This window comes from Amphiura filiformis, chromosome 4 (assembly GCF_039555335.1).
Source record: "Amphiura filiformis chromosome 4, Afil_fr2py, whole genome shotgun sequence".
In the NCBI taxonomy this organism is placed as follows: Eukaryota; Metazoa; Echinodermata; class Ophiuroidea; order Amphilepidida; family Amphiuridae; genus Amphiura; species Amphiura filiformis.
In genome coordinates, this window is record NC_092631.1 from 59,329,623 (window position 1) to 59,343,051 (window position 13,429).

The following is a 13,429-nucleotide window of genomic DNA, read 5'->3' on the forward strand; positions in this document are numbered from 1 at the left end:
CCCCGTTCACAAAATCACAATATCAGTCAGGCAGCTGTTATTGGGGACGGCACAGGGATAGGTCGGTGTTATTCCGGCTTTAAATTTACCCGTTTATCGTGAGAATTTTGGATATAATCAAGATGGTACAGCAATATCATTCTCCCGTGAGGGTCTATAAGTACCCGTTTGAACTAGTGATGAGGGTAAGTAGCAATATTTCACTTGCAATTATGACTGTATCAACATGATCAACTACCGGCGTTTTGATCATGTCATGATGTTGACCATTTTAATTCTGATGTATTGTATGCATTCCATGTCATTCACTACTCATGTACATGTACTACTAAATATTACAGATATTCTTATTCTAGTCATGATAGTTCGATTAATGTTACATGAATGACTTGATTTATGATTAGTAAGTAAAGTACAGCTCTTCAAAGCTTCGTTCTTCCCGCGTACAGTCGCCTGGTGGAATTCTCTACCAGTGAGCACCTTCCTTGATTGTCTTCTCCAATTACGAGGTGTTCAGGGGAGCAGTTGTACTGGTTCTATGTAATTCCAGGTCCATTTTTACTTGCACTTTGTATATATCGGCATTCAGCACCTTCATTAACTGCACTGCACTGGAGCAACAAGTTTTCTTCCTGACCTTGGCACTACATCCAGACTTATGGACCTTGCCAAGTATTTACGTCGTAGAGGTAGAGCAGCTACTAGTACTGCAGGGGTTCAAATTCGCAATCAATTGCGGGAACCAGTTTAGGTTCTCGCAAATGGCTTTTGCGAGAACCTTTGGTTCTCATCAGAACCAGGCTTTTCGATTCCCGCAAAAATATTGAGAAAAAAAACCCTGTAAAATCATTACCCTATAAATAGGTGGGAATTTGTATGCAACTTACTATAACATTATTAATAACAAAACCAAGTTAATTATCTTTTTTTTTTTTTTTTTTTTGTTTGTTAAAAGCAGTTGTTTCAACTTTGAATCCTGAAAGTAAAATACTGACTACACTGTCCACAGCAAGCTCAGCAACTTTCTTTAAGCTTATTAAACTTCGACTATCGCTGTGGCTTACCTATCATGCATTAATGAGACCTCAACATAACATTCATGTATTTTAAATATAGTGCCGTTTAAAAGGTTTTACAACCGTATGAGTTCTATTTTTTTTTTTTTTTAGGCCGCGGATGACCCAATCTCCTACTGCTACCTACGCGATGAAGAGATGTCAAAACATGAAAATATACCATATACCGCAATGCCCCTAATTTCACTTGATTTATTCATACCTAAATTTATTACAAATTTCCTTAAATGTTCGCTGAATATTGCTTTTAATAGCTTTTGTATGTACTGTTATATGATTCGCAATTTTAAACCATATCTTTTCAAATGAAATGCAAATTAAATTAAATTAAATTTATTCCACGTATTATTTTGTACATCGGGTAAAGGGTGAGCACGTGTGTAATAAAATGACGACGTCATTTGCCCGGGGTCATTTGACGATTAATTATTCATGTTACGATTAATTATTCATGTTTACCAGACACTTTCGTAAGAAAGAGATGCCGTGATTGGTGGAAATAGGCAAGGTGAAAGTGATCGTACAATAAATTGACAGCTAAAATGATGAAATCTTTGCCTTTTCCCACAAACATTTCAGAATTATATATTTTTTTATGCACTAAATGAAGTAATGATGTTATTAAGGTGAGCACATGCGTGTAATAGTTACATAATAAGCTTTAAATTGACAATGCCATTTAACGATTAATTATTCATGTCATGATTAATTATTCATATGACCCTACTCTTTGGTAAGAAAGAGTTGCCGTGATTGGTGGAAATACGTGAGATGAAGACCAATGACATAGACGCTTTTATTACTAGCGAGGTGCCGAGGTCATATCTATTATTATGGGATGGTGGGTTGTAAACACAGGCCAGGGAGAAACTTACCCGCTCTGTACGTGCGTGATCGTACAATATAAAGTAATCGACAGCTAAAATGATGAAAACTTTGCCTTTTTCCCCAACATTTCAGAATTATATTCATGGATTAATGAGACTAGCGGGATACCCGCGCTTCGCGCGGGTCCCCGCTAGATGAGTAAATGGGAGCGTTCACTATAACAGGAAGAATTACTGAACAGGAAGAATCATCTAAAAGATACATTTTCTTTATATAAATCTGTCTCTTCTTACATTTCCTTTCTTTTCAGTTTCTTCTACATGGGGTTAATTTTTTCCCAAAAATATTTGCTGCTTAGCTTGTGATTTTCCGTTTTCATGTTATTTATTTATTTAAACCCGTTCCCATTTTTTTTTCTAAATCTGTTATTTGTTACATTTCCTTTTAGCTTCATTTTTTATTTGCTGCTTATGATTTCCGTTTCCATGTTTTTTATTTAATTCTGTTATCATTATTATAGCTTCTTTTTTTCCTTACGTTTCCCGATTAGTTTCTTTCCTTCTTTGTTTCGTTCCCGTTTCATTTGTCATTTTAATTTCATTTTTCTTTATAGTAGGTCTACCGCTTCATTTTGTTTATACAACACACATATTTTTCCCGTATACGTCCTCTCATTGCGTGTATGCGGACGTGTTCATCGTTATCATAATCCCGTGACCCGTCCATGTACCTTTTTACCCTTTAATTTTTATTTATTTTTCCTTCTTTCTGTATTATCATGTCCACTGGTCTCTGGCTCGCAAGTCGCGTGGCTCTCGCGCCGCTTCTGCAGCGCATTGGCGTAGTGCACCACGCGCTCATGCGCCGACAGCGCTGCCTGCCAGCTGCAGTGACGCGGGCTGGTAACTGATTTTCATAACAAAAACCCGTTTTTACCCATATTTTCACTGTTTTTGCAGCCAATTCTTGACCGATTTCAACCAAATAAAGTCGAGGCAATTTCCCGTATATTCCTCGATCTCCCGTATGAATTTGGCGACATTTGGATCGAAACTGACAGAGCCTTTTACATAAACCACATAGATACATACATACATACATACAACATTCCCCTATTTATAGTAAGATTATTAAATCACATTTCCGTTGCAGTAAAAGAAAAGGTAAAAATAACACGAAATGTGATCTTAGACTTCCAAGCTTGTGCGCGAACCAATTTTGGTTCGCCCAGTTGCAACCCGGCGAGAACATTCACGCGAGCCGGTTCGCGGGTTCGCGTCGGATTTGAAACCCTGTACTGAGTACTAGCTAGTGCAGTCAAATGCCCACGCACAACATAAAGGAAATGTCCATGTGTCATATACATGATATAAGACATTAGTGCGCGCGCGCAGTGCCCAATTTTTTTACTGCTCCTCTGTGTGGGACCCACACAATCAAGTGATGATTAACAAGTTGGAAGTCAGTAGGTATGCTAGGTGAATTCAAATTTGCCATCAAACTGCATCATTTTACATATCAAATTAAAGCCCTTGAGTAAACAAAGCCAAAACTGAAAACCTTTTTTTCGTAGCACTTTCCGTAGCAAAGTATGATCTTGTCAAAGATTGACTTTCATCAAAAAGATTCAGCTAGCAAAATTCCCCAAAACGGCATTTCGGGGGTGTTTCTAGATCTTAGTCTCATGGCGATAGCAGCTTTTTTTAATGGAACTTCTATCAAAATCCTCTATTTCACACCTAAGGCAAGCCCAAGGCTCAAACTCTCGCCGATCATATTCTCCCGGCCGACAGCGCAAATTATATAAGGAGTCCCATGTTAACAGCGCACAATTTGTGAAAACTTATCTTCTTTTTTTTTATCTCCCATGCTTTTCAATTTAAAGAGAAAATTTGTATGAAATAATCCAAATAAATAAAAATTGAGATGCAATTTTGTTTTCTGCTATTGTGCTACATGTAGTTCATCATGGAACACTAATATTATACTTGCCATTTGAAACCAAATACGGACCGACACAAGAAAACGGGGATGAAAACCAAACATCATTTATAATGGACAAACTTAAACCAAACTTAGACCAGATAGGTTTCACCCAAGAGTGTTGAAGGAAAGTAACTCACGAGGAAGTATCGTGCATTGCCACTGTACATACTCTTCAAGAAATCATTGGAACCTTTACTGGAAGTCTTCCAGAGTGACACAAACACTGTCTATTTTCAAGAAAGGACCCAAAAAGGGTGCAGGAAATTACAGATCAGTGAACCTCATATGTACCTTGCAAGATAATGGAAGCCATAATCAAGGATAAAGTGCAGCACATGTTTGGGAGCATGGTGCATTATCAAGATAATGCAGAGCTATATTTATGATGCCTTACAAAAACTAGACGGCCAAAAGTGCTATCAGTATTTGTTTTGTGTAATTTCCAAATGGTGTATAGCATGTTGCTATGCAATTCCAGGTAAATCCAACACTGCTCCCAGCCAGCCTGCATCACAGATACCAAGAATATCAAATCTTTTTAAACTTGATGGTGTTCTTTTAAAAGGCATATCCACTCCCATCAAACTGCAATGTATAAAAGTATGTTCTGAATTTTGTTTTTCTTTGATCTTGTATCTCTTTTGTTCCCCTAAAGTGTCACAAAGTTTCAAATTAGAAAAATAATAAACATTGTATTTTAGAGTGCATGGAAATATGTGATATTTGAAAACATCTGCACTGTACATGTGGGCCTATTCTGTCTATATACAAAGTCCATTGTCAGTATGCTATCAGTACAGAATGTGACAGCTCACAGCTGAACACCTGTATGGTGATCTTTGAACTGTTGTTGTGTGAAGAATACTTCACAAGTTTCATGACCTTCCCTATACAGGAGCCAATGGCAACATACCTGTTACTCACTTACTGTTACTTTAGGCCTGCATTGCTTGCCAGAGGGAAAATTTAATGCTAAGTGGAAAAGAGAACTTTCTGTTTGATACAAATTTATGCTATCCATTTTTGGTTATAGCTGAAGTTGCTAACAAGGTATCACAAACAAAAATGGCTTTGATAGTATGACTTTCCATCAAACCATAGGCCCTGAAACTTTTTTTCAGGGCCTACAATGTATTAAACAATTAATTGAAAATCCAGGAGCCCAACACAACTGAGTAAAGTCTGATGTATACTCCACTTAGCAGGCCGCAAGAAATTTGAGCTGAAATTCCTTCATGAGCAGGTTTCTTAAACTTGAGAGCAGGTTTCTTCTCTTCGCAGAGAGTTGGATTTGGTTCAACTTTTTGGGGATAGGCCAGCGAAGTTTCTGTTAAGAAAGCACAGAACGGGCAACAATTCTTCGCGATACTCAACGATATTTTGATGAAGTATGTATACATGAATGCCTTCGCGCGAAGTTGCGAATTTATTTTTCATCATAGCTTCTTGCGAAGTGGAGTATACATCAAACTTAAAAGTTATTTCATATTATAACTCTAATATGGACATGGGAACTTAAACTTGCACCCCTTTTTGCAGGCAAAATTGTGGACAACGTAACCCTTGTTTTGTTCTTGAAGGACTACACACCCTGTTCTGATGAAACTACCATACTGAGTTACTGACTCAAGTATAGTCCCACCCCTTTTTTAGGTGAAAGATGATCAAAATTGGGGTATGGGACTGTACTTGAATTTAAAACAAGTACCGTCGGATCCGTAGCGGTCGCTGCGGGACAACAAATTCAATTTTGCAGTGTTGGTGTCTTTGAAGCAGGTTCAAGTTTGACCCCTATTTTGATCTGTAACCCCTCTGTGAGCTTAACCTTTGAGGGCGCTCATCTTAAAATAATGCCAGAAAGGGTATTTCCATCCACACCTAAAAAAAATCAAAATTTGAACAATTGTGTTCGGAAACCAATTTTGGACACTTTTGATGTCCAAACGATTTTTGGGGAAAAGCGTCATGACATCAAAAGTGTTCGAAACCGATTTCGGACACTTTTGATTTCCAAAAATTTTCGGGAAAAAGCGTCTTGACATCAAAAGTGTTCGACACCGATTCAGGACACTTGATGTCCAAACGATTTTCGGGAAAAAGCGGCTTGACATCAAAAGTGTTCGAAACCGATTTCGGACACTTTTGATGTCCAAACGATTTTCGGGAAAAAGCGGCTTGACATCAAAAGTGTTCGAAACCGATTTCGGACACTTTTGATGTCCAAACGATTTTCGGGAAAAAGCGTCTTGACATTAAAAGTGTTCGAAACCGATTTCGGACACTTTTGATGTCCAAACGATTTTCGGGAAAAAGCGTCTTGACATCAAAAGTGTTCGGAAACCGATTTCGGACACTTTTGATGTCCAAACGATTTTCGGAAAAAAAGCGTCTTGACATCGAAAGTGTTCGGAAACCGATTTCGGACACTTTTGATGTCCAAACGATTTTCGGGAAAAAAGCGTCTTGACATCAAAAGTGTTCGGAAACCGATTTCGGACACTTTTGATGTCCAAACGATTTTCGGAAAAAAAGCGTCTTGACATCGAAAGTGTTCGGAATCCGATTTCGGACCCTTTTGATGTCCAAACGATTTTCAGGGAAAAAGCATCTTGACATCAAAAGTGTTCGGAAACCGATTTCGGACACTTTTGATGTCCAAACGATTTTCGGGAGAAAGCGTCTTGACATCAAAAGTGTTCGAAACCGATTTCGGACACTTTTGATGTCCAAACGATTTTCGGGGAAAAGCATCTTGACATCAAAAGTGTTCGGAAACCGATTTCGGACACTTTTGATGTCCAAACGATTTTCGGGAAAAAAGCGTCTTGACATCAAAAGTGTTTGGAACCGATTTCGGACACTTTTGATGTCCAAACGATTTTCGGGGTAAAAGCATCTTGACATCAAAAGTGTTCGAAACCGATTTGGGACACTTTTGATGTCCAAACAATTTTCGGGAAAAAAGCGTCTTGACATCGAAAGTGTTCGGAAACCGATTTCGGACACGTTTGATGTCCAAACGATTTTCGGGGAAAAGCGGCCTGACATCGAAAGTGTTCGGAAACCGATTTCGGACACGTTTGATGTCCAAACGATTTTCGGGAAAAAGCGTCTTGACATCGAAAGGGTTCGGAAACCCATTTCGGACACGTTTGATGTGCAAACGATTTTCGGGGAAAAAGCGTCTTGACATCAAAAGTGTTCGAAACCGATTTCGGACACTTTTGATGTCCAAACGATTTTCGGGGAAAAAGCGTCTGACATCAAAAGTGTTCGGAAACCGATTTCGGACACTTTTGATGTCCAAACGATTTTCGGGAAAAGCGACTTGACATCAAAAGTGTTCGGAAACCGATTTCGGACACTTTTGATGTTCAAACGATTTTCGGAAAAAAAGCGTCTTGACATCGAAAGTGTTCGGAAACCGATTTCGGACACTTTTGATGTCCACACAATTTTCGGGGAAAAAACGCCTTGACATCAAGTGTTAAATCCCCTAATTTCCCTTAATTCTTGTCAATTTCCTTAATTCACCAGAATTTCCTTAATTCTCTTCAATTTCCCTTAACTTCCTCAATGTTCCCAATTTCCCTCAATTTCCCTCATTTTCCCAAATTTCCTTAACTGCCCTCTATTTTCCCAAATTTCCCTTAATTCTTGTCAATTTCCTTAATTCACCTGAATTTCCTGAATTTCCTTAATTCTCTTCAATTTCCCTTAACTTCCTCAATGTTCCCAATTCTCCTCAATTTCCCTCATTTTCCCAAATTTCCTTAAATTCCTCTATTTTCCCAAATTTCCTTAATTCACCTGAATTTCCTTAATTTTCCTCAATTTTCCCAAATTTTCCTTAATTCCCCTCAATTTTCCCCAATTCCCCTCAATTTCCCTTAATTGCCCACAAAATCAATTAATTCACCTGAATTTCCCTAAATTTCCCTTAATTCCCCCAAATTGCCCTTAATTTCCCCCATTCCCCTCAATTTCCCTCATGTTCCCCACTTTTCCCAAATTTCCCTTAATTGCCCTATAGGCCCTCTCCTCACCAAGTAGTACCATAGCCATGCGACAAACGATGTTGACGTAACAGCATTTTTTAGAAATTGTTGAAAATCGTGTAATGCCCTTTAATGACCTAATTAGCATATTTCGGAATAAACTCTTTTCCAGTATGGGGCGGTACCTGCCTTCCCCTCACCAAGTACCATAGCCATGCGACAAACGATGTTGACGTAACAGCATTTTTTAGAAATTGTTGAAAATCATGTAATGCCCCTTTAATGACCTAATTAGCACATTTTGGGACGAAACTCTTTTCCAGTATGGGGGCGGTATAGGCCCTCCCCCTCACCAAGTACCATAGCCATGCGACAAACGATGTTGACGTAACAGCATCTTTTAGCGTTTGTTACTAACGGACGCACGGACGGACTAACGGAGAGACATGGTGACTTATAGAGCTGCTACCCGCAGCTAAAAAAGGATCATACATGCTTGACTTCAAAAAACAAAAAACAATTTTTGTGTTTTTAACTTTTTAATTTGCAAAGTGACAGTCAATGAATTTTGAAAAACAGCAGGTGTGCTACAAAGAAATTTGAGCTGAAATTCCTTCGCGGAGCAGGTTTCTTCGCTTCGCAGAGCAGGTTTCTTCTCTTCGCAGAGAGTTGGATTTGGTTCAACTTTTTGGGGATAGGCCAGCGAAGTTTCTGTTAAGAAAGCACAGAACGGGCAACAATTCTTCGCGATACTCAACGATATTTTGATGAAGTATGTATACATGAATGCCTTCGCGTGAAGTTGCGAATTAATTTTTCATCATAGCTTCTTGCGAAGTGGAGTATACATCAAACTTTTATTTCATATTATAACTCTAATATGGACATGGGAACTTAAACTTGCACCCCTTTTTGCAGGCAAAATTGTGGACAACGTAACCCTTGTTTTGTTCTTGAAGGACTACACACCCTGTTCTGATGAAACTACCATACTGAGTTACTGACTCAAGTATAGTCCCACACCTTTTTTAGGTGAAAAATGATCAAAATTGGGGTATGGGACTGTACTTGAATTTAAAAAAAAGGATCATACATGCTTGACTTCAAAAAACAAAAACATTTTTTGTGTTTTTAACTTTTTAATTTGCAAAGTGACAGTCAATGAATTTTGAAAAACAGCAGGTGTGCTACAAATCACACTTGGTAAGGATTTTAGGTGTGCTATCATTTGCAATCAGCAGCCCTCGAATTAACCCACGGCACCCATGGCATTTTGCCGTGGGTGCCCATCCCCCCTGCCGTAATGCCCTCAAAAATATGTCCTTTACCCAAGGCAGTCACTTGCCGTGCCCTCTAATGAAGTTGCCGTCGGTGCCCCAGCCCTGCCCCTTCATTATAAAATCATCTATCTATGTTTGTGTGTGTTTTCTTTACTTTGCCTTGGTGCCCTTCTCAAATTTTCAACAGTTGCCATGATGCCCTCTTGAAATATAACAAACTGCTGTGCTGCCTTGCCTTTTCAATGAAAATCCAATTCAATTATCAACTTGCCCTAAAAAAGTTGCTGTGCCCCTTCAGATCCTTAATTCGAGGGCTGGCACTCAGTAAGAAGTTTAGGTGGGCTATTTGAATTATTGCACTTGATATTCAGATAAGCATTAGTGTTGAATGTGGGACTACAATGTACAGGTGGGCTTACTAACTTTGTGAGAATAAACTTTCGACACAAATATCGTCCCGTCTGCCTCGGTTTTTTCAAACCCAATTACATCATTTAAGCTAGGCACCGGAGTATCGCGCAAAAAGCGCAAAAAATCACGATTTTGGGGGTCCATCGCGATTTTGGTGGTCCATCGTGAATTTTGAGAATTTTGCCAAACACACTACTTTTCAATGTAAATTCACCAATAATAACCTTTTTACAACATAACAGGCTTAAATTTTTATTCTTTTATATTTTAAGATAATAAAAGCCCCAAAATTTTGACCCACCTGCTGAGAATTGAAGTAAATTCTGCAATATTTGTAAATGCAACGTCAGGAAATCGTGCACTTTTTGCATGCTTTCCGAACGATCGCTATAAATCGCACTCGGTAAAGCGATTTAAGGTGGGCTCTATGTGCGCGATCGCACTTCGCGCGCGATCGCACTCGCGCGCCTTAAAATGCATTGACTGAAGTGATAATTTGTGTTCATGTCAATGTCATACATGTACATATTGTATAAAATGTAGTCAATTAATGATTTCAAAATGGATGCTTTACTCGAAGGTGGGACTATTCACTATTACATGTACTCGCGTCATTACAGTAATCATGGTAATAGTGACCTAAAATGGATGCATGAACTTGGTCTATTTGTTTGCTATCAATCGTGGTGTGCTTCACTCAATGCAGGCTAAATTTCTCTGAAAAATGATATAGCATTTAGTGTTGAGGGGGCATTTGTACCAATCAAATTTTAATATCTATAGATGAATAGATGAGTTGACTTCTAACGTCATTGCCTGGCAGTATATGCACTATGCACGCGCATCATCACAATTTCTATTGTTTTTTGCCTGGCAGTATGGGTGGCTTGGGTGCACATCATATTTTGTTCAGGGCCTGTGGTTTTAAAACTCCCACCACTCACAATAAGGTTATTGAACAGTGCAGTGGCTGTATGCAGTTCGCTCAAGCCTATCGGCATACCAGTCCCTTGCCTTTAATTTGTTGATAAACATTGAGGTCTACTCATCCATAACACAGTGTAGCTATCTATTGTAACATGTTGTTGAGTTAAAATATATTATGACAGCACACAAGTTACAAAATATTACTTTTTATACTCCCTGACCCCTGGTGTCAACAAGTTGGCATTGATTATACAATTGATTGTTTTTGCCTAGAAATAAACAGGTATTGTTTGAATAATTATCAGTGTGTACACACAGAAGTATCTAGAATGAAGATAATCAATCTGATTAAATTCCTGTTGGATTAAAGTGTCACCTACATGCATATGTATTTGACATTTTGGCTAATTGCACATGTACACTAACTACACTTAATTTTAAAAGGGTACAAGTAAATCCTACCCAGAAATCCTGTCGCATTGCCAGACCCACATACAAAACATGTATCTACCTGAGTGATTAGCTAGAGGTTTTATAGGATGGATACAAAATGACAATGAAGGCTGTACAACAGGTTTTCAAACTGTGCACAATTTAGATCCCTAATTCAACTACTTGTAGTTTGAACTTTATGAACTAAATTTAGCTCTTCATTGTCATTGTGTTTACATAGGAGTGTTTTAAATGGCTTGGAAAAAAATCCTAAATCTGCATTTCTGTTGCTACATATGTAAGATAGGGCCTACACATAGTGCAGTGCATGAACTTATCAATTGCATTCTGTTACACTTCGCATTTTATATTCTGCTAAAGTTCAAAACAGCATTGTATTCAAATCTCAATTGTGAATTTTGCGGTGCACTTTTTGAAAGAAGAGTTTTCATATATCATGTACCATTTGTATACAGGATGGTTCAAAATAAAGGAAACATGTACGTTTCAAAAGTCATTGCGAACTAGAAAATCATGAAAATAATTAATAATAAATCATGCCAGAGCCTTTTCCGGTTTGGCAGGGTAAAAACAGCCCAGCGTGTGTATGCATATTTTGAATATATAATTATAATACTGTGATGAATTTAAGCAATAATTGTTGCTCTGTTCTGACAAAAGCCAGCAAATCTGTTGTGTTGACTATATATGTAACTTCACAGAAAACTTCCCTGACTGAATGACACAATTGCTGGGCTTGTTTTGAAAAATTTCTATTTACAGGCAGTCAAAATTATTGACCCGTCAGGTATTGCCTTTAAAATTGATCGAATAGTAACTGCTTTGTCACCCTTCAGTGTTCTCCAGGTTCCAGACATATTTTGATTTTGAATGTAAATCTATTGTCTTTTAAAGGCCACTGCAGACTTTTTGTGGATGTACAATGTAGAATATTGGATGCCCTGGATGTAACATGTCTTCAGTATGTATTCACATTTTATTTCCAGTAATTCAATTATGTTTGTTTAACAAATGTTTGATGACATAAAATTGATCAAATATTTCCACCTTTCTAGGGTCTATGTTTTACACAACACAATATTATCATTTTTAATATGTCATCAAACATTCGTTCGAATTGTTAGAACTTTAAAAACATTACTGAAAATAAAATGGGAGTATAAAATAATGAAGACATATTACATTGAATATTCTACGCCGAATACTGGTGTCTGTAGCGGCCCTAACAGTTTATACTATTATCCTTTAAACAGTTTATACAAGTTAACTTAAATACTATAGTCCTTTTGATCTGTGAAGTATACCTGTCATGCAGTTTTGCTACACTTGGGTACTTCATGGAAGTACTAGACCAGGGATGTGAAATTAGGGACCTAGTCTAGTACTTTCATCGTACCATGTTTTATTTCAGGAAAAAGTATTGTAGGCCTATTTTATTCTATGTCAGTAATTATCACAGCCCTGGGCGCTTTCGGTCACTTTTGAGAGACTATAAAAAACAATGAAACAAGTCAAATTAGGACTTCATTGAAAGGGCCACAAAAAAAAGTCACATGCAGGGTCAGAATCTCATTTCACAGTGTGAGAATCAATCTTGATTCTTGCAGTTTGCAGAATAAATTTGCAGTCCGAATCATTTGATTCTAGCCAATCAACTTATGTGTGAACTACAAAAGTTTGCAAGAATCAACTTTGATTCACTCAAATCTGTTTATTAAGAATCTTTGTGAGAATCAATTCTCAGATTCTGGCCGAAATTCTGGCCCTTCCATGGTTGGATCAACTTTTGATATTGTGAAAAGTAATGTAGGAATTGTTCAATTTAAAACATGCAATATTCCATCTGTACCATCATGAGTTTAATTCCAGATCCCTGGATAGAATTGGAAATCAATTATTTTTAATATTTGAATAAAACTTGTGGTATTGATTTACAGTTTGTGTACAAGTTGCAGATCCCAGATGACAGAAATGTCTGTGCATTGTGATACTGTCAATATTGATATTTTTGGCAGAAGCTGATAATTTTCATAGATCATAATCAGCTGTTTTACATTTTATATCAACCCATATGCTGTAATAGAACATGACTGTGTATTGTGTAAACAAAATGATGTGCTCAAATTCATCTCAGCTGTTATTTCAATCATGCTGTTTCCTTGCTGCAAAATAGTCTATGAATAAAATATGCTGTCAACAGAAATTTTCAATTGACAACAAAATATGTAAAGGGCAAGGACAGTCCTACCACTGTACTGGCTGGGCTTGAACTTGTACACAACATTGTATAGGCATAAAAAACACACACTTTACCTGTTCTTTGTTTGTAGATTCTAATTTAAATTTTAAACTTTTGATTCAAACACAAGTAAGTAATCCCTAAATTTAATCACAGTTTCACTGTCATTGATGATGAAAGATGGAGTACCATCTGAAAATTCTGAGGTAGGGTTTAATTAATTTCTGGTGT

At 37.6% G+C, this 13,429-nt stretch overlaps 1 protein-coding gene across 1 annotated transcript in view; it reads left to right on the forward strand.

The window, feature by feature from the left end:
• Positions 1–9: 9 nt before the first annotated feature.
• The window catches only part of LOC140151137 (SEC14-like protein 1), a 92,495-nt gene continuing 79,075 nt past the window's right edge, over positions 10–13,429 (forward strand). The window contains exon 1 of the mRNA XM_072173358.1: positions 10–185. Within this exon, the coding sequence (XP_072029459.1) occupies positions 123–185 (63 nt within the window). The 5' untranslated portion in view covers positions 10–122. The remainder of the gene's footprint in view (positions 186–13,429) is intronic.